The sequence below is a fragment of the Ovis aries genome, chromosome 12 (assembly GCF_016772045.2).
Source record: "Ovis aries strain OAR_USU_Benz2616 breed Rambouillet chromosome 12, ARS-UI_Ramb_v3.0, whole genome shotgun sequence".
In the NCBI taxonomy this organism is placed as follows: Eukaryota; Metazoa; Chordata; class Mammalia; order Artiodactyla; family Bovidae; genus Ovis; species Ovis aries.
In genome coordinates, this window is record NC_056065.1 from 23,380,721 (window position 1) to 23,403,379 (window position 22,659).

Genomic DNA, 22,659 nt, shown 5'->3' on the forward strand with positions numbered 1-22,659 from the left:
TTCACAGGTGGATATACAGGTAAGATCAGTGTTTCTTTTAAGATTGAATTCATGTTTTTAGACTCATTGCTTGGATAGGCTGTTTGGTGTGCTGTAATATTTTATCATGTGCATGAATCATTAGCATAACTTCTGAAATTAGTTACTTGCATATTTAAAAACTATATTTATTTTCAGAAATACTTACATGTTAAGCTTTATTTCTCACTGCAAGGTTCATGTATATTTTTCTGAATTGAGCGACTACTCCAATTATGGTTAATAAACATTATGAAGTTAAATCTTGCTGCTGATAATTATTAAGTAGTTTTAACTTTAGATTGAACTAAAAGTGAAAAGATAAATTATGACTTTAAAGTCATGGCTGGAAATTGGAAGATCATGTAAAAATCCTAAACCATCACTTAGCATGTCCTCTCTGAAAATACCCAGTAGACGCTCAATAAATGTTAGTCAAGTGTGGTTATGATGAAAAACATAAATGATATTAGACTGACTAGTAATCGAGATCTGTCATGCTAGAAATTTGCTCAACAAGTTAATTTTAAAATCATTTTAGATACAGGTTTTCTTGGTAATTTTTTTTTCACTTTTATCATTAAATCTCAACCTTCACTTTGTTTTGAGGGATCCAAGTGAAGGCGAAGCCAGTGGCAGAGCCGACACCTCAAGGTGAGGAGCCACTATTAATACTTCGCTGCTAGGTCCCTGTGTGTGAAGACGTTCTTTTGAAATACTTAACAGCACTTAATAAACATGGAGAGAACTAATAACTAGATAGACTGTGCATTTATAGTTTTTATATTGGCATGGGCTTTCCTAATGTTGCCTAGTATTTATTATTAACTTTGTTTGTGTTTCCTAAACATTATTTTGAATTGTATGCCTTATAGCCTTTCTGTCCTATTAAAAAATGTCTTAAACATGCAGAAGAATTAATAGATTAAAATGTACTGATCCTTTTCTTACAAAAATGATATAAATAAAATTAGTCAAATAACCCAGAACATTGAGGTAACCAAATACATAGGAAGCTGTGATATTAGAAATATATTTTAAGGGACTATTCATTGGTGGACCACATTTCAAAACTCTTACCCTGCCATATTTTATGGATTTTTTGACACTTAACACTGCTTGTTTATTCATTTTGGTGATGGATCGCAAACTTGAGCACAGTCAGAATAGGGTGGAGGGCTGGATGAAACAGGTGGCTGGGCCCTACCCCCAGGGTTTGTGATTGGCAGGGAGGGGCATTGACGCCACTGGTGTGGACCACATTAGTGACATGTTAGTGCTTGTGTTGTATTTATAAATGGGAAGTTTAAGAATGGAGACGTTTGATAATTTTGAATGTACACCAGCATTAAGGGGTAACGCATAAACCTTAGAACCTTGACAAGCAGTTCCTCAGTAGGACAGAGGCCTGGCTTCATTCAGGGAGTATATTTGACCAGCTAAGCACAGGTCTCAATTTAATTTCTTCTTTTAAAATTACTTGAAAAATAAGGCACCATGAGCTTTGGAAACCCTGGTGGTTCAGTAGTTAAGACTGCACTTCCGGTGCACATGTCTCAGGTTCAATCCCTGGCTGGGGAACTAAGATCCCACGTGCCATGCAGCCAAAATCAAAAACCACCGTCAGCTTTGGAAAAGCTGTATTGAGCATCCCTATGTAGTCTTTTCTACAAACTGTGCTGTGTGTGTGTTTAGTCATAATTGAAATGTTTCTCTTTTGGGATTAGGTCTCCTTAATAGGGAGCCAGAGGGAGGCAGAACAATTTTCAGCCTCCTTTTGCCTGTTAGACATGCAGGACTCTTGCGGTTAGCCCCTCCCTCGCTGAGTCTCTTAGTCTTGAGCCCCCTTCTTGCAACTCATCCTATCTTTCTCCTCGATTTTCCCCCTGAGATATTTAATAGCATGTAAGGTCACAAGTGGCTGCTGATGTTGCAGTTAATCTGCATGCATTTATCTTTTTAATGTGACTATATGTCTATCTCTCTCTCTTTTTTTTTTTTTTTTTTTTGCTTTTGAACAAACTTATCAGATACCTACTATCTGTAAGGTACCAGCTGTTCATTTAATCCTCATGACAACCAAGTGAAAGGTAGACATTTTACAGATGAAGAAGCAGTAAGGAGCCTCGGTGGGACCCAACCTGTTACAGTGAGGTTCTGTCCTATTCATGGTGGTGAATAGCGCTGGCTTCGAGCCAGACCTCATGGGTGTGAGCTATGCTGTGCCACTTACCTCTCTGTATACCTTTAAGAAAGTTACTTTAACTCTTCACGCCCATGCTTCCTCACTCTGACTGCTTCCTAGGGTTGTTGTAGGGGGTAAAGGAGTAATTAATACATGTTAGGCACCTAGAAGGCAATGGCACCCCACTCCAGCACTCTTGCCTGGAAAATCCCATAGACGGAGGAGCCTGGTGGGCCGCAGTCCATGGGGTCACTAAGAGTCGGACACAACTGAGTGACTTCACTTTCACTTTTCACTTTCATGCATTGGAGAAGGAAATGGCAGCCCACTCCAGTGTTCTTGACTGGAGAATCCCAGGGACGGGGGAGCCTTATGCACTGCCATCTATGGGGTCGCACAGAGTCGGACACGACTGAAGCGACTTAGCAGCAACAGCAGCAGGCTTCCCTTGTGGCTCAGCTGTTAAAGAATCCACCTGCAATCCAGAAGACTTTGATTCAGTCCCTGGGTTGGGAAGATCCTCTGGAGAAGGGAAAGCTACCCACTCCAGTATTCTGGACTGGAAAATTCCATGGACTGTATAGTCCATTGGGTTGCAAAGAGTCGGACATGACTGAGCGACTTTGACTTCACTTCACAGTATGTACTCCTCCTAAGTCAGTGTTAGCTGTTACTGTTGATGTCAGTATGTCCAGGCACTTTGCAGAGTTAACATTACAACAGTGGTGATGCCTTTGAGATACAGGTAGAAAAATACCTTGTATGTGCCTATTGTCTTAAGGTCACCAGGTTTCCTTGATGGAATGGAAAGAAAACTAGACTTGGAGTAAAACATCTGATTTCTAGTCTTTGCTTTTCACCGCGGAAAAGTGATTTAAGTTTCCCAGTTGTCAGTTCTGTTTTTAAAAATGAGTGTTCAGTCACATGATCTCCTGGGTACCTCCCCGCCCTAGCACACTGATCCCATGGCCCATGTTGTGTGTATAGTCCTGGTGAATGATTCTGGTTGGATCTGCACACACACCGAGAGACCTGTGATGTCATAGCTTAGATTTAGTGAACAAATAAAAGAGATTAATAGAGAAGACACTGAGATAAGTACTCTCCATAGTTGCTTGAGAGTCTTTGGAAATTTATTTTCTACACTTACTCTTTTCCCAATTTTCTCAAGTTGGCATAGTTGGCAGAGGTTTGTCTGTTGAAATATCTAAGAATGAGGAGGAAAACATGTAAATGAATACATAAAAATGTATAAATATAAATGTATACATGAATATACATTATATGATAATATTGATATAAAATGTGTATACAGACATAAAATATTTATATAGTAGAATATAAATTCCTTTCAAATTGTATCCTTTTTTTTTTCTTTAAATCACACACAAGTTAGATTAGCAAGTTAAAATTGTAACATCTATGTTTGGATAACTGCTCAACAAATTTAATTATAGCATCTTCTGAGTCATAAATAATAATTAATTTTACCTGTCTTTGCTTATTTGAAGTAGGTTTTATGATATTATATTATTTATGGGGAGACCTCCAATAAGGAAAATCCAGTAAGGTTGACTCATTTAAGTCAATCTCTTGCTATTTGCTTAGCACAGTTCTAGATGTATGAGATACATCAGTGAACAAAACCAACAAAACTTGCCCTATTGGAATTTACAATCTAGTGATGAAGACAGATGATAAATATAATAAGTGAGCTAAATAATATATAAGAATGTGATAAGTACTAAGAGGAAAAATAGAGCACGGTAAGGAATTGGCCATGCCAGAGTAGGCATAGTTATTATAGACCACAAGGAGAAAGTGAGCAGCCATCTGAGGGAAAAGCATTTATGGCAGAGGGACCTGCCTGAGCAAAAGCCTTAAGGCAGAAACATACCCCGTATGTTCAGAGAACAGTATGGAAGCCAGTGTCTTGATGGGTATGAGCAAGGAGGAAAATAATAGATGGAGGGTTAGGGGTGGGAGTTGGAGTGTAATAGGTCACCTGGAGCCCTGTAGACTATTTTAAGGATATGTTTAGCAGAACATTTGAAGTCTGATGTCTGTACTCCTGCATGTTACCCCACTGCAGAACCACATTCTTTCTGCACATCATCAGGTACAAATAATCCCACAGTAGCCATTACTACTCTTCTGGTTCCCAGACTTCCTATGCAAAAAAAAAAAAAAAACAGTAGAAAAAAAGGAAAATTTTTCTTTATATTTCAAAAATGTGTGTTTATAAGCAACTTGCTTTTGGTCTCCATTCTGTATAAATGTATAGAAAATGGAGAATCTGCATTTTCAAACAAATACGGAGGAAAAATATCAAGTTGTTTGCTTTCGGATGCAAACATTTCCCACAAACAAATATATTTAAGAAAATAAGCTGTTTTAATTGGAAGATATTAATAAGAATCAAAACAGATGGCAACCTGGAATCTGATTTTTGTAACAGCAAGATGATGCAAATCTTTGTATCTACTTGAAGGTAGTCTACAAACTGGGTCATTTTATTAGTCACTGAGTTGTGACTGCTTATATTTTGTGTGTGTTTTGACGTCTTTGCTGACAGGAATTTTTGTCTTCATTTTCCCCCCTTCCCACTCTGTCCCCTAATTCCAGAAGTACAACAGGGGAACCAAAAGAAAGAGAAAAGGAGGAGGGTAAAGATTCCAAGCCACGTTCTCTGCGGTTCACGTGGAGCATGAAGACCACTAGTTCAATGGACCCCAATGACATGATGAGAGAAATCCGCAAAGTGTTAGATGCAAATAACTGTGATTATGAACAGAAAGAGAGGTTTTTGCTTTTCTGCGTCCATGGAGATGCCAGGCAGGATAGCCTCGTGCAGTGGGAGATGGAAGTCTGCAAGTTGCCACGACTGTCCCTCAACGGAGTCCGCTTCAAGCGAATATCCGGGACATCTATTGCCTTTAAAAACATTGCATCTAAAATAGCAAATGAGCTTAAGCTGTAAAGACACTTGAATTTACAGGATCAGGGAAGATACACCCATATATGAGGTACAGTTTTTGAATGTACTGGTGATGCCTAATGTGATTGGCCTGTGAATCTCCCCATGTAGAATTTGCCCTTATTGCAATAAGGTTATACATAGTTACGAACTATAAAATTAAAGTCAGTATGAACTATAATAAATATCTGTAGCTAAAAATGTAGGTTCACATGTACAGGTAAGTATATTGTGTATTTCTGTTCATCTTCTGTTTATAGAGTTGTATAATAAAACAGATGATTGCTTAAAAACTTGTATAGTTGTCTAGATTTCTGCACGTAAATGTACGTTTGATGCTTTGAGTTGAAAATGTTCTTTCTGTTATTTACATTCTGGTGGGTTTTTAAAATTCTTATCTCCATCATGCAATTTTGAAAATTGTGTCCAGAGTTTAAAAAGTGCACAGAAAACTAGTCTTTACAATTGTAGCATGGACTTTTAAAAGTTATTTTTAAACCATATTTAAATTTGAACCAGAAGCTGATAAATAGATCAGCTTTGTTATACACAGAATTACTTCTGCTTATCTTTGCTCTTATCCTTGTTATCAGACAAGGTTTAGTTAAGATACAAAATGTTTACAGTGTTGGCACTTAGAGGTTTTAAAATAAAGTACATGAAAATAATAATAGCTTTGCCTTGAGCTAACTAAGAAGTCCTGGGGAAGAAGTTAAAGCTACATAAAATTTCTTTTGAACTTAAAGTGTTTCCTGGCCCACTACTAATTGGAGCGGCAAAATTAAAGAGAGTCAATATTTTACCTGGCTACTATAATGTAAAGTGTCACTTAGGTTTGCTGCCTTCCAAATCCCATGACATTAATTGTGAAAGTATAATATAATATTGGGACCATTTCATAGCACAAACTCATCTTTACAGTGTTGAACAATGCATCAGTTAAGAAATAATGCCACCTCAGGAATTAATGGGCATTGGGAATGTTTGCCTCATGCTCCCTCCAAGCCTCTCCATCCACCCCTGACATAGTACTATCTGTCATTACATAAGAGACTTTGGAGCAAAACATGCTATTTATAATAGTATATTATTGATTTATGCTTATGTGGTTGTTCAGTTGGTTCCCATGTGACCTGTTTGTTTTTGGTATTTTGCCAGATTTCTTGTATTTATTCCACATCATTATGCCTATAATGTGCAGCTTTGTAATTGGGCATTTGCCTACTTTTCTTTCGTAATTAGTGATATATGCGATGTAAGACCACTAGTAAAGGTACATTTTAATACTTGCTGTTTTCTACTGAATTAGCCTTGGAGGTTGACTGTGCAATGTTATTTAATGTTGTAATTACTGTAATATCAGCATATGGGCCCCATCTGCACACTCCTGAGAAATAGAAAGTGTATTCCAATTTCATCAGTTTAAAGAGAAATAAAGCTGTGACAAAATACTGTAATTCTAGCCTGCATCAGAAAGCTCTAAGCGCAGGTGATGTGCCATTCCATGATGGCTTCCAGACTAGGGTGATCTGTACTGTACTGTGATGTAGCTTTCTTCTGTAACAGCTGTGTTCTAAAATGAAGTGTATTTTTGCCTTAGCAGAGGATGGTGTTTGGAAACAAAAACAAAAAACAACTGTGTAGCCCCCTTTTAACCTAGTGTTCATTCAAAAAAAAAAAAAAGATGCAAATCTTTATTCACTTTCACTGGTGCACACTGAAATTTTACTTGAACAGTTCTCATAATAAAGCACTTGTCTTTTGCTCTTTATCAGAATGTGAATTACCTGTTTTCTAGTGCAAAAGTCTTCTGTATGGGGAGTTTCTTTTGTGTGTGCTAAATTTAATTAACAGGGTAAAATCTATATAGATTTTTGAGATGTCATTATGACATGACAAGAAAAAAATTAATCTTTTTATTGGAATTCCTATCAATTAAAACATTTTTTGAAAAATAGACATGCTTTGTCCAAAGTAGAAACTGATTGATTTTTTTTTTTTTTTTTTACATTTTCTCACTCTGGTTATCTCTTCTATGTTTGTAGAAAGGAATTTTACTTCAGTACTTTTTAATGAGCTAAAAATGAAATCTTAATATTCACTTTAGGTTTTTCCATTTTATATGGCAACATAACATTTTTTGAAGATTTAGAGGAGTTTTATGGTATGTTTGCATAAATAAATACCACATCATGTTCACTGGCTATGTGATATCAGGATTTCCTTCATTTCTGCTTAAATATTATTTGATATAACATCACTAATATTAAATTATTTTGTATTAATTTGATAAATAATAAGGTGAAATATGCTCCAGAATCCTGACTCGATAATATAATCTAAGAAAGGATTTGATTTAAAACCCAAAATACTTTATTGTGAAGTGATTTTCACCAACAGTACCATTTCACAGTGTGGGTAACAAAAAGGACGTGTGATGGAGTGAAATACCAATTTACTGTAAATAAGTGATTTAATGCATGTGTCTGTCCATCAAGATCTCTGCTTTCACTTTAAAAATATCTACTGAGGGATCTCCTGTGTCTTAAAATATATAAAGGAATTGTAAAAGAGGGTTTCCTACTTCTGCAAGATTTTGGTCCATTTGGGAAGACAAAATATAAACACACCCAAACCAAAAATACACACCCAGGTAGAAAACAGTGAAAGTGCTCAAATAAGCACAAGGAATAGATGCTGAAAGAATTCAGAGAAGGGTGGGTTCTGTATCAGTATGAGAAAAGAAGGGCATTTGAGGGATTTGAGGATGGATAAAATTCAAGAAGATGAAGGAACATGTGAGAAAAGGCTGGGAGTTAGTAAGGCTGTAAGACACATTTTAGAAATGAACCACTTATTCTGTGGTGTGACAGGGTTTACCTAGGTTGATGGATAGAAGATATGTAAAGCATTGATTGCAGCCTCAGCTTGAACTTGACCCATAATTAGAGGGAAGTAATTTGGGCTTATGAAGCCCAGGAAATACCTAATAAATTGATTGAGCAAGTCATTAATTTGGCAATTTTTTCAAGTACCAATATACATCAGATTCTAGGTTCTGGGGAAATAGCAGTAAAAAAAAAAATCTGTAGCTAATAGAAATCTGTGGGATGATTGAAGGCTAGATAGAGCCAGGAAGATCTTTTCAGAGGCTATTAGCTGTAAAGTGTGGATGAAATAGTCTAGATAGAGATGGTTGACATAGTATCGAAAGGAGGGTATATTTGAGAGACATTTCTAAAGGTGTATCAACAGGATAGCATAAGTAGAATGTGGCCTATATTCTACTGAGTAGAATGCAGAGAGAGCTTCCGGGCATAATGATTCAAGTTGTCAGCTTGCACATGAAGACTTCTGCTTTAATCCAGCATGAAGAAGTACTAGAGTTATCCTTCCACCTAAAACAAGAAAACAAGCAAAGGCAAAACATGAAACAGCGGATTCGGATGGAGTTTTCATTTTGATGGGGTGTTTTCAAGACATTCTATATCAGCCAATGAAGGACAGTGATCCTTAAGAGGAAACAAGTGAAATGAACGTTGTGACTGACCCAGCTGTCTGCCTGGAGAGAGTTTCTAGGCTGTGATACATGGAGGGGAAGCCACATGGAACCTGGTGTACACCCTCATTAAGGAGTCAGAGCTGGGAGACCAGGGAGACTGAGGCAGCTAAAGTCTGGAGGGAGACAGCTATACCAAAACTCCAGAGGTGCGCAGAGATCAGCACACACATGGAGAAAACTACATGAAACCAATGAAGGGGCCACCTGAAATACTGGAAGGATCCTCAAGTCTCATACAGAAGTAGTGCCTGCTCAACCACCCGTAGTGAAAAACCTCATAATTCATGGGTCGTGGGGAGAATACTCAGAAGTTTTGCCTCAGTAGTGGAAACCAGTTAACCCTAGATTAAACACTGTGTTGTTCCTGCTTAACAAAGTTTAGCAAGCAGTATCCAGAAGAACTATTTCTAAGTAACTATGTTCCAGAACAGAGCTCAAGAATCACCTGACATGGTAATAGTCATAATATCTAGCCTCCATTCAAAAGTTTTCCTGCATGCAAATATTAATGTTCTAACTGAACTATTTTAAAAAATTAGATCACACATTTATGTAGAAACTTGTCTACACTGCATTTTTATTTTTTTAAAGCCAGCATGGTTAAAAATTAAATTTTTTTCATTCATCTTATTGGTCTGTAACATCATTGCATTTTCTGTACATGTTCATGAATATAAAGCAAGAGATGTGTAAAAGAAAAGGGTATATGATGAGGAATTATCTGAAAAAAAATTTATAGTACAGCCAGTGCATATTTCAGTTTTTTTCAGTGCTCTTGGCACATACTGTATGTTTTGAAAATATAGCCCCCAAAACTATTTGTAGATATGGAATATCATATGTAAGAGACATCATCTTTAAGAAAAAGAAACTTAGATGACTACTGCTGTACTGTATTATCATTGCAAATAGACATGTTCTGTAAAATTTCCTAAATAATTGCTGCTTGCTTAGCTTACCCATATGGTTTGATGGTACTACATTTGATAATATAGACCAAATGTATGGAAATGATATTTCAATCTTGATCTTAATTTTCTAAGGAAGAAAAATGTTCAATTTTAGTGATATTCACTTTGAAATATGAAATTGAAAAAATCTGAGGAAGACTAATCTCAGATCATCTCTAGGTAAGTCATGTTTTAACTTAGATGATGTCACAGAAATAGTAAAGCAAGTAAAACAATAGAAAACCATCAATTAACACCTGTTTATTGTGAGAAATCAAAAATTTAAAAACATAAAATGTCCAGCTCATGTCTTCAGTTCAGTCGCTCAGTCGTGTCCGACTCTTTGTGACCCCGTGAATCGCAGCACGCCAGGCCTCCCTGTCCATCACCAACTCCCGGAGTTCACTCAGACTCACGTCCATCGAGTCAGTGATGCCATCCAGCCATCTCATCCTCAGTCGTCCCCTTCTCCTCCTGCCCCCAGTCCCTCCCAGCATCAGAGTCTTTTCCAATGAGTCAACTCTTCGCATGAGATGGCCAAAGTACTGGAGTTTCATCCTTAGCCTCTTCCCTTCCAAAGAAATCCCAGGGTTGATCTCCTTCAGAATGGACTGGTTGGATCACCTTGCAGTCCAAGGGACTTTCAAGAGTCTTCTCCAACACCACAGTTCAAAAGCATCAAGTCTTCGGTGCTCAGCTTTCTTCAGAGTCCAACTCTCACATCCATACATGACCACTGGAAAAACCATAGCCTTGACTAGACGGACCTGTGTTGGCAAAGTAATGTCTCTGCTTTTGAATATGCTATCTAGGTTAGTCATAACTTTTCTTCCAAGGAGTAAGCATCTTTTCATTTCATGGCTGCAATCACCATCTACAGTGATTTTGGAGCCCCCCAAAATAGGTCATGTCTACTTACATATAAACAAAACCAACTGAAGTTAACTATGGATTCTCAAAATGTCAATTTTATTAAGGTGGAACCTGATTCATGGGGTCACAGAGTCGAACACGACTGAGTGACTGAACTGAACTGAGATATATTGGGTTTATTGTTTTCTCTTTATGCCGTCAGTAGCTAATTTGTTCTGTGTGAGATATTTTAAAATTTGATATCACTATACACACTTGATATAAAATTTTCAACTTTAATGAAAATTTGTATAGGAAATTGTTACCATGTCTAGATTAACTGATAACAAACTTGGTCAAAGAATCAAAATATCATGGATTGAAAGGCTCTCACAGTGCTGAATCTACTCTAAGCTATCCCCCCAAAACTGGTCATGCTACTGCTGCTACTCCAAAGACAAGGCTAGCCTGCTCTAGATATTTGCAGGGCCAGATGCAAAGCACAAAAAAGACCATGTCCCAAAGCACACCCTTCTTTCCCATTCTCAGGTGCATCCTTCACTGGGAAGGGCTTGAAGCACATGGAGAAATGAAGATTGCATATATTTCATTTAACCAATTATGAGTAATTATTCAGCTTACTCATGTTTTGATTTTCCAAAATGTTTAGCTTAAATTTAGACATACTTCCGATGACACACATTAATAATAGCAACAAAACAACAAAAGGAAAAAGAGAAAGGTTATCTGGTACAAGGTTTTCTTAGTAAACCCATGCTAATTGCTAATAATTATCTTTCATTTTCCTTCTTAAAGTAATTACTTCCTACATTACTCAAAAGATTTTTATAGAGACCAACATTTACCTGCTTTGGTAGTGTCTTGGTTGGAGAAGGAAATGGCAACCCATTCCAGTATTCTTGCCTGGAGAATCCCAGGGATGGAGGAGCCTGGTGGGCTGCCGCCGTCTTTGGGGTTGCACAGAGTCGGACACGACTCAAGCGACTTAGCAGCAGCAGCAGCAGCAGCAGCAGCAGTGTCTTGGTGCCTCTGTTATTTCTTGGCTCAGTTTTGCAAAGGACATCTATAGCAATTTGGAAATCTCACCTGTTGAACTGTTTCTGTTCCCTTGAATGTTATTTCTCCATCCAGGAGTTATAAAATAATTTTTAATAGCAATAAAAATAATCACATACACTATCCTGTTAGTAAAGCCTTTTATTCTTACAAAAGCAGCATGTGTTCACAATTTTAGAAAGTATAGATAAGCTGGTTCTTGTTCAAGATGTTGATGTGGGAGGATCCTGAACTTGGCTACTTCCATAGATACACTATCTACAACTAAATATGTAACCGACCCCCTATACGTCCCACTCCATGGCTCTGTGAATCACAGCCAAGCGTTAACTGAACTAGCTACTCCTGAGGAGCAAAGAGATTGAACCTCAGGCCCGAAATGATAAAAACTTCTAGAAGAAAACATAGGTGGTCTTTTTGAACTGTCAAACTGGAAATCAGCTACAAAAACTGTAAAAATGGAGGCTAAAAAAATGCTACTAAGTAATCAATGGCTCACTGAAGAAATGAAAAAGGAAATTTAAAAATAACTGGAGACAAAAGTGGAAACATAACAATCCAAAATCTATGGAGCACAGCAAAAACAGTTGTAAGAGGGAGGTTAATGGCCTGCCTCAGGGAATAAGGAAAATTTCAACCAACATTGGAAGGATTGATGCTGAAGCTGAAACTCCAGTACTTTGGCCACCTGATGCAAAGAACTGACTCACTGGAAAAGACCCTGATGCTGGGACAGATTGAGGGCAGGAGGAGAAGGGGATGACAGAGGGTGAGATGGTTGGATGGCATCACCCACTCAATGGACAGGAGTTTAAGTAAACTCTGGGAATTGATGATGGACAGGGAGGCCTGGTATGCTGCAATTCATGGGGTCACAGAGAGTCAGACATGACTGAGCAACTGAACTGAACTGAACCTTACACCTAAAAGAACTAAAAACATTGAGCAACAACAATCCCAAAGACAGTAGAAGGAAAAAGTAATAAGAACAAAAACTAAAACAGAGGCAAAAAATATATATATATATGAAAGAATGAAACTAAGAGCTGGTTCTTTGAAAAGACAAAATTGATAAGCCTTTCACCAGACTCATCAAGAAAAATTAAGGCCTGAATAAAATCAGAAATGAAAAAGAAGTTATAACCAACACTACAGAAACACAAAATATCCTAAAATTACTACAAATATATGCCAGTAAAAATGTACAACTTAGAATAAAAAAGGGATAAATTTTTAGAAACACCATCTCCCAAGACTGAATCAGGAAGAAATAGAAATATGAACAGATCAATTACCAGTGTTGAAACTGAATCATTTTAAAAAATACCTCCCAATAAACAAAGGTCCAGGACAAGAGGGCTTCACAGGTGAATTCTCGCAAATATTTCAAGAATAGTTAACACCTATTGTTCTCAAACCATTCCAGTGTACCAAAGAGGAAGGAACATTTTCAGAACTCATTCTATAAAGCCAGCATCACCCTGACACCAAGCCCAGACAAAACACCACAGAAAAAGAAAAGTACAGGCATGAATCAATGATTAACATAGATGCAAAAATTCTCAATAAAATATTAGCAAAGTGAGTTCAACAATACATTAAAGGGCTCATACACCATGATGAAGTGAGTTTTGCCCCAAGGATGCAAGAATGGTCTGATATCCATAAATCAATTAATGTGACATACCATATGAACAAACTGAAGAACCAAACTCATGTGCTCAATATATGAAGAAAATGCTTTTGACAAAATTCAACCTCCATTTATGATAAAAATTCTCCTGAAAGTGCGCAGAGGGAAACACCTCAACACGATAAAGGTGGTATATGACAAGCCCACAGTTAACACCATATTTTACAGTGAAAACCTGACTTTTTTTCTCTAAGACAGGAATGAGAAAGGAAGCCCCCTCTCATTGTTTGCAAATGGCATTATACTATACGTATAAAATCCTAAAAATGCCACCAAAAAAGATTTTAACTAATAATTCAGTAAAGTTGCAGGGTACAAAGTTAACATACATAATTTTTTTTTGCATTTCTATACACTAACAGCAAAGTATCAGAGAAATTAGGAAAACTATCCCATTCACAATTACATCAGAAAGAATAAAACAGGAATAAATTAAGCAAGAAGGTAAAGACCTACACATCAAGGACTATAAGACCTTGCAGAAAGAAACAGATGACTCAAACAAATGGAAAAATGTACTGTGCTCATGAATTGGCAGAATTAATGTTGCTAAAATGACCATACTATCCAAGGCAATCTACAGATTCAAATGCAATCCCTATCAAAATACCAATGGCATTTTTCACATAACTAAGACAAATAATTCCAAAATCTGTATGGGGACACAAAATACCCCAAATAGACAAAACAATCTTGAGAAAGAACTAGAGGTATCATGCGCCCTGATTTCAAACTATATTATAGATCTACAGTAATCAAAACAGTATGATATTGCCACAAGAACAAACACTCGGCTCAATGGAACAGAATAGAAAGCCCAGAAAGAAAGCCACGTATTTGTGGTCAATTTATGACTAAGGAGGCATACCAATGGGTAAAAAACAGCCTCGTCCATAAATGATGTTGGGAAAATTGTACGGCTACATGCAAAAGAATCAAACTGGACTACTTTTCTTAATACTATATAGAAAAATAAATTCAAAATTGATTAAAGATGTAAATGTTAGGACCTGAAACCATAAAACTCCCAGAAGAAAACACAGGCAGTATGCTCTAAAGTGAAATAAGCCAGTCACAAAAAGACAAATACTGCTTGAATCCACTTATGTGATGTATCTCACTGTCAATTTCATAGGGACAGAAAATGAAATTATGATTGCCGGGGCTGGGGGAAGGGGAAGCGGAGAGTTGCTTAATGGGTATAAAGTTTCACTTCTGTAAGATGAAAGTAATTCTGAACAACAACATGAATATACTCAACAACATTGAACTCAATACTTATAAATGATTGAGATGGTCAGTTGTATATGCACACTGCTGCTGCTGCTAAGTCATGTCAGTCGTGTCCGACTCTGTGCGACCCCATAGATGGCAGCCCACCAGGCTCCCGTCCCTGGGATTCTCCAGGCAAGAATACTGAAATGGGTTGCCACTTCCTCCTCCAGTGCATGAAAGTGAAAAGTGAAAGTGAAGTCGCTCAGTCGTGTCTGACTCTTCCCGACCCCATGGACTGCAGCCTACCAAGCTCCTCCATCCATGGGATTTCCCAGGCAAGAGTACTGGAGTGGGGTGCCATTGCCTTCTCCGTCTATATGCATATCTTACCACAATTAAGCAAAAAGAAGAGCAGCAACAACAAAAAGGGCAGAAATAAACCTAGCTCATAGGAGTCATGTCTTCACTGTAGGCTTACATGTTCTTAATCACTATTGTTTTCTAAAGTCGGCATATATAGTTTAATGGCATTGGCTTAATTTAGCAGGCATCTTCCAGTGTCTCACTTTCAAGAAAGGTAATTCCAATTTTGTATACTTTCAGGTAACTTTGTATCTTAAAATCACTTTTTCTCCCCTCTTTAAGTGTACTGATTTGTGGCAAGAATACCTGCCAAGTACTAGAAAACAAGATGCTGGAGATTCTTCCCTAATGGCATTTCAAATTTACTAGCATCTGAATGGTTTCTGTTCTTTGTTTAAAAAGACAGCACCAATTCTTGTTGATGTATGACAGAAAACCACAAAATTCTGTAAAGCAGTTATCCTTCAATTAAAATTTTATTTTAAAAAGGCATTCCCCCAGTGCTTCCCTGATGATCCAGTGACTGAAAATTTGCCTTCCATGTAGAGCTCTTAGAATATGCCTGGCTCTTTGTAAAACCCTAATAAATGTTAGACACAATGAAAGTTTGCTCTTATTATTTTTCTTATTTGTTGCCAGTATTTCTCAGCTTGCTGTTTCCCTTTTACTTTCCTTCTGCTCTCTTCTGAATTACTAGCTTATCCATTACGATTTCTTTCATCATCACTCAACCATAAAAAAATCTCCAATCCAGAGATTTAATAAACATTTATTTTCTTGCAATTATTAAAAAAGAAATCCAGACTGAGAAATTGGTTCAGATTTTAAAACTCTTGTAAACATTGTATTCACAGAATATCATGGACAGATGTGGCCTGAGAAATCATTTCATTCACACCCTCATTGATGAGGAAACAGAGATCAAAGATGTTGTTGTAAGTGGTTTCGTCCAACCTGGTCCAGGAAGGTTTAGCACGCTGGGCTCTGGAGTCCCAGCTTGCTGTTTTGCCAGTGCTTTCTAAATTCTTCACCAACAAAGTTGAGAAATGTGAAAGTGTTAGTCGCTTCAGTTGTGTCCTACTGTTTTGGACTGTAGCCTACCAGGCTCCCCCGTCCATGGAATTCTCCAGGCAAGAACACTGGAGTGGGTAGCCATTCTCTTCTCCAGGGGATATTCTCCACCCAGGGATCAAACCCAGGTCTCCTGCTTTGCAGACGGTTTCTTTACCATCTGAGCTTACAAGGAAACCCAAATAAAGTTAGTCACTCCGTCGTGTCCAATTCTTTGCGACCCCATGGACTAGAGTCCCCCTTTATATTCCTGTTTGTGGAACCAACTTTAGAAGTTTGTTCTATTGAGCTGCATTGGAGTGATAATGCATTTGTCAAAGAGTCAACTCAGGGTGATATAACCCCTGCCCCCATATTGAATGGATATTCCCAGCCCGATGCACAGAAATGCCAGACCATTTCTTTAAAAATGTTGACATATTGAAATTGTTGTTAGTTCCAGTTATGTGGGCTTCTCTCACAGCTCAGCTGGTAAGAATCCGCCTACAATGCAGGAGACCCTGGTTCGATTCCTGGGTTGGGAAGATCCACTGGAGAAGGGATAAGCTACCCACTCCAGTATTCTTGGGTTTCCCTTGTGGCTCAGCTGGTAAAAAGAATCCACCTGCAATGCAGGAGACCTGGGTTCTATTCCTGGGTTGGGAATCCCCTGGAGAAGGGAAAGACTACCCATTCCAGTATTCTGGCCTGGAAAATTCCATGGACTAGACTGAGCGACTGAACTGAACTGAACTGATATAGTCCATGGGGTCACAGAGTTGGACAAGACTTTCATCTTCACTTTCCAGTTATTACCAGAGAGAACCACTAGAGGGCAGAGAAACCCCCTGTCTGGGATGCAGGGCTTGTGCCCTACAGCCCACAGTGGTTGGAATCCTAGGGACCTGCCTGCACAACAGATACCCCATTGCCCCGAAAAGTGCTTGTTCTCGTGGCCCACATTCTCTAGATTTAACGAAGAGCATATTTATTTCTTCTGCCTTCTCCTGGATTTGAGGTTAAAGTCCTTTGCTGCTTCAGTTGAATTTTGCCCTTTGATTCACTCAGGTTGTTTAATCTGGCTACAAAGACACCTCAGTTTCATTCCATTGGATCTCTCATATCAAACTGTAATGCTTTCATAAATTTTCTGGAACTTGATAGAATTCTGCATTCTTTTCACATTTTGTAAGTCTAACAGGGTCAAATCCCTAGGAATATTAAAATAACATTTTTTTAAAACCCATGTCTTTTATAACTACATTCTTTTATACTGCACATATTTTTCCTCTTAGACTACTGTGATGAGCCAATGGTTTTTCATTGACTCAATTGGTTTCAATTATTTGTGGTCATTAGTTTTGTGTGTGTGTGTGCATGTTGAGGTTAAAAAGCAGTCTGGCTTTGTAGCCTCCTAGCCCATGTAACCTAAAATGTACAATTTAAAAAATACTATTTATTTAATATTGGCTGTACTGGGTCTTTATTGTTTCATGGTCTCTACTTGCAGCAAGTGGGGCCTACTCTAGTTGCGCTGTATAGGCCTCTCATTGCTATGGAGCACAGGCCTGTGGCATATGGGATCTTCCTGGATCAGGGAATGAACAAGTGTCTCCTGCTCTAGCAGGCAGATTCTTATCCACAGAGCCACCAGCCAAAATGCACAATTTTTAAATGTGTCTTTGCTTTCTAGTAACCAGATATCGCAAGGCCGTCTTACACCTTCCTCATCCCAAGCATGCAATCAGCCGGTTTTTCCTAAACCCCATTACCTTTCCATGCAAATTGATATGAGACCAAACTATTAGCACGAGAGGTGCTTATCTGATCTTATGCTACTAGGATGATACGACCTATAGGCCATTTCAGTAGACAGAGATGGAAAAAAATGTCCACCTCCCAATCTATCTCTCTATACACACACGTGTGTGATACATTCATAGGCATTTTTAATTTAGTCCTTATATTACTTCACAACCATAGTATTTAAATTATTAATTCTATATTTAAACTATAATTATGCCTTCTTTTCTTTTATCATAAATGACACATAATTGTCACTGTGAAGCTCTTGATTTATAACGAAGCTAACAGAATTACTAATTTATTTTACTTGCCAATAAAAGGAAAAAGATCCCAAATAGTGATACAGTATGAATAGTAATTATTAAACTGCTAAATGAAAGTAAAATTTGTATTTGTACTTGCTTTTGTACCAGAGGTGCACCAGAGGTTATAGAGTAAAATTACTTTGGTTTAGAGAACTCTGAAATAATTCCTCATTCTGTGGCTTAGTGAAGTTCTGTCCAAATGTTTCCATTTATTTTTGGTTTGAAAGGGTCAGCATTTGACATTTCTGAGTTCTTAATATTTTAGTTCTTGCTTTTTACTTTGGGCTATATTCAGCCACAGGCAAAGAGTAAGTCAGTTTTATAACTTCTTATCATTAAAATAAATAGAAATAACCGTTATATTTCAGTCTTCTAAGTATTGACCAAGAATTTCATTTAGTTGTTTTATGGCTCACCTACAATGACTCTAGGCATAGCTATAGGTGTAAAATTTATATATGTGCATTCTGGACAAACCCGGACAAGCCCATGATGACAAATTCATCCTATTCAATTTCTCTTAATATGTTTAGAATCTTCATGTCTCTAATTAAATTTTCATGTCTCTAATTAAATTTTCATTGTACTAAGTTCTATCCTAATATGAGAGTTTTTTAATAATCTTCTCTGTTCCCTACCCCTACCAAATTCACATTCCTTCCCTCTTCCTCCTTTCTAATTAATACATCATTCGTGCTAAGTATTATTACATCAAATTAAATAATTACTTGGTTTTACTATATACAAGCCAAAACAGTTTTCTGTGTTGTCATTTTCTAAATATAGTACCAGTTATTAAGATATTTTAACACACATCCAGGAAAAATGGTGTTATTTATTATATTAGAATGTATATATATATATTTACTATGCATATTATATTTATATATATAAATATTTGAATGATGCACTGTTGGCAAAGGAGAATGCATATCAGTGCAGATTTTTCAGGTTTAGTCAGAAATATTCTTTTAACTCATAAGGTCATAATTTCTCTACACATACATTTTTCTGTTATCAATATTCAGTGCAAATAGCTTGGGAGTTTTCCAAGTCATCGGTGGCTTTTGAATAAATCCAACCAAATAAGATACAATTTTATTATAGTGTTGAAGGATGATTTTGACTATTACATGTTCTACTTTAAGGCTTTATCCACAGGTGAATTCTGATGTAGAATGATGCACTGGTGGTGGATACAGGGGAGTCTTGGTGAATGGAATTCCAGACAGTGACAAGCTCTCACGGACGGGCAGGCAGGCGTGCAGCCTGCATTTTCTGGGCAAGTCGCTGAGCTGTGCCTGGGGACCAGAGAAGGGGGCCTGCTTGGCACTGAGAGGCGATGCATGCGGGTGAGGAGGAAAGAGCCAAGCTTTTAGTTACGTGGGGCTGGCAAGCTAGACTGGAATCTGGAAATGCCCCAAATAGAAAATAAATCACTTGGCCCTGCGATGGTTCCCTTATCCCCAGAACTGTGCTGAGAAAGCGGCAAAGGGGCTGCACTGGGAAGCATGTGGGCTTTCTCGAACTTTCCAACCGTGGTGGATGCCAGAGCCCTGCTGGAGTTGAAGCCAGGGGTGAACAAATGCTGACGCTGTGCGCCAGTTCCCTTCCAGCCCCAGTGCCTTTAAGATCAAACACCTTGGCCTCTTGACACTGGTGACCCAGAAGTTTGAGGTTTGGGCTAATCAGAAGTGTTATTGTTGCTGGTCAGTCGCTCAGCCATGTCTGACTCTTTGCGACCCCATGAACTGCAGCCCACCAGGCTCCTCTGTCTGTGGGATTTCCCAGGTAAGAATACTGGCGTGGGTAGCCATTTCCTCCTCCAGGGGATCTTCCCCACCCAGGGATCAAACCCAGGTCTCCTTTGTTGCAGGTAGATTCTCTACTGTCTGAACCACCAGGGGAGCCCCTCTTTCTTTCCAAATTCATATATTTTTTGCAAAACAAAAGATATAAAACCTTTATAGGTCTACATATGGAAACTTTATTTTCAATTAAATATCTGTAACTATCTTAGGCAAGTTAATTCAAATAAACAATTGTTTTTAAAACTCTGAGATAGCTTAAGCATTTTTTATTTTAACTCAATAACCGATGATACATTTTCACGAATCCGTCTGCGATTTAGGAGACCTAGGTTCAATCCCTGGGTCGGGAAGGCCCCCTGGAGAAGGGAATGGCTACCCACATCAGTATTCTTGCCTGGGTACATGCTATCCCTTGGGCTAATTATTAGCAGGTTCTGAATTATTACCAGGAAGGAAAGATTCCTAAGGATGGGCTTTCAGCCCTTTCCACTCCCTTTCCTGGGAGGAGAGGCTGGGAGATGAGCATCCCCCAGAGTCCTTTGAGTACTGGAGGGAATTTAACAAGTTAACTTATAATCAGGGGCACTCTTGAGAGTTTTGAAAGACAGATTAGAGTGAAAGCCCTGTTTCTGCTGTTTTTGCTGCTTCTGCTAGTAAGCACAGCCCTGCAGGTATTGAATTTCTCTGAGGGAGGAGAGAGGATTAATTTTAAATCAAGTTCAAGTCTCTGGGTATTACATGGAATTAGATATTGTAAGATTTAAAATTATATAAATTGAGAACATATTTGCAACTTTGGGCTTTGATTATGAGATCAGAAAAAAAAGTATATATGTATATAGTACTGCCATGTAGAAACAAGGGAACCACACCCCACTATGAATAACTTCTAAAGATATGATAGTGAGCAACATAACATGGGTTCTGATTACATGTCTTTGAGTCCTGTTTGCTCAGTGATTATAGAGACTTAATTTGGGGATCAATTTTCAATTGCTCTAGTGTTTTACTTTTAACAGGCAAGCTAAATGTTGTTGTGATATTCAAAAATTATTTTGTTTGGACAAAAACACACCATATAGGGACTTTCCTGGTGGTCCAGTAGCTAAGAATCCACTTTCCAATGCAGGGGTTGTGGGTTTGATCCCTGGTCTGGGAATGAAGATCCCACATGCTATGAGGCAACAAGAGAAGCTCATGTACTGTAGCAGAGACCCAGTACAGCAAAAAAAAAAAAAACAAAAAAAAAAACAAAAACAACCCACAGGAAACAAACAAAACACATTCCACAGACATTTCACCTATATCTCCATTTGTTATGTAGTTGGGAGTGGAAAGGTCTCTGAAGTCCATTTTTCACATAGAAGAGGGACAGTTAGAGTCTGTTTTTGTTTATAAGTTGATAGTTTAGTTACAACTCCATAGATCAAGCTTCCCATAATCTTTTAACCTTCAGTACTGTTTTATTTCATTTACAAACTTAATAAAATTTAACAGTCACTGTAGTGGGTTTTTATCATTCGCTTCATTTAATTATCTTAAACATTTTAAGTGACTTTTATAAACAATATAAGTGATTTTCTTTTCAAGTCCTTCAACTTTGTACAGGACTATGTAACTCATAAATGTAGTAAATTAACTTATTTTTATACTCCTTTCAAGTTAAACTTATCAGTCTAAATAAATTATTTGATTTTAGAATTTAAATTGAAATAAAAAACTAATTTTTGATATTCTACTATGTTAAATTATGACTATTCTATATACTTCTAGTAGTATATTCCAAACAGTTCTTAAACATATCATACATTTTGATAGTATTAAAATATTAATGAAATAATAATACATTGTTTTTATACTTAATGCTAAATTTCCAAGAATTAACAGGTATTCACCTACATAAGAAAGTAAGATATCCCCAAACAGATTGAGATCCACAGTAATCTGAGAATGCATGTCTACCAGAGTGATATTCTTGAAAATTGTAATTTTAAAGATTACTTCATATGATGTCATATGCTCGCGCCAGAATTAACTTTTCCAGCCCTGTTGGTTTGCCTCCCTTTTTCACTGGAGTCAGACTGTGATGAACACCATCCATTCACTGGTTTGTGTTTCTGAATGTTTCCTTAGCATAGGCACCTGGAAAGTTACAACTGTTTTTCAGAACTCAATAAATATTTTCTGATTGCCTTTCCAATAGCCCTTCTCTAGTTTGCATTCCATTGAATACTGTATTATAGCCATCATTTCACCATATCCTCACCAGCACTGAATATTGCTCAGCCGTGTGGGACGCTTTGCAACCCCATGGACTGTAGCCTGCTAGGCTCCTCTGTCCATGGGATTTCCCAGGCAGGAATACTGGAGTGGGTTGCCATTTCCTTCTCCAGGGGATCTTCCCGACCCAGGGATCGAACCCAGGCGGGTTCCATCCTGCATTGCAGGTGGACTCTACCGTCTGAGCCACCGGGGAAGCCCACGATCTTTATTACTATCATCTTTTCCATCACCATCATCACCACCATCATCATCTCTGCCAGTCTGCACGTGGGCAAAGGAAGTCTCACTAGTTGGGGTTCACTTCTTTCGTTGTAAGTGCGGTTGAACGTGCTTTGCATGTTAATTGTCCATTGACCTTTCGAGCTATCCCTCACCCAGTGGCTGGGATCCTGGCCGCTGTGGCCAACCAGCCGAAGGCCAGGCCCGGTGGAGCCACCGCCATCCCAGGCCCCACGGCCAGGGGGCGCTGCGACGCCAAGTCCTCCCGCCCCGTCCGGGTTGGCCTGGGCTGG

The 22,659-nt window shown here is 38.1% G+C and overlaps 1 protein-coding gene across 8 annotated transcripts in view; it reads left to right on the forward strand.

The window, feature by feature from the left end:
- Nucleotides 1-6,951, forward strand: part of MARK1 (microtubule affinity regulating kinase 1) — a 140,514-nt gene extending 133,563 nt beyond the window's left edge. For 5 of the 8 annotated variants that reach the window (XM_042257090.1, XM_012187064.3, XM_012187067.4 and 2 more), the window contains 2 exons: nt 628-672; nt 4,829-6,951. In XM_042257090.1, coding sequence (XP_042113024.1) covers nt 628-672; nt 4,829-5,183 — 400 coding nt within the window. In that variant the 3' untranslated portion in view covers nt 5,184-6,951. The remainder of the gene's footprint in view (nt 1-627; nt 673-4,828) is intronic. The other 3 variants (XM_012187065.3, XM_012187066.3, XM_042257091.1) reach the window with 1 other exon arrangement.
- Nucleotides 6,952-22,659: the final 15,708 nt, after the last annotated feature.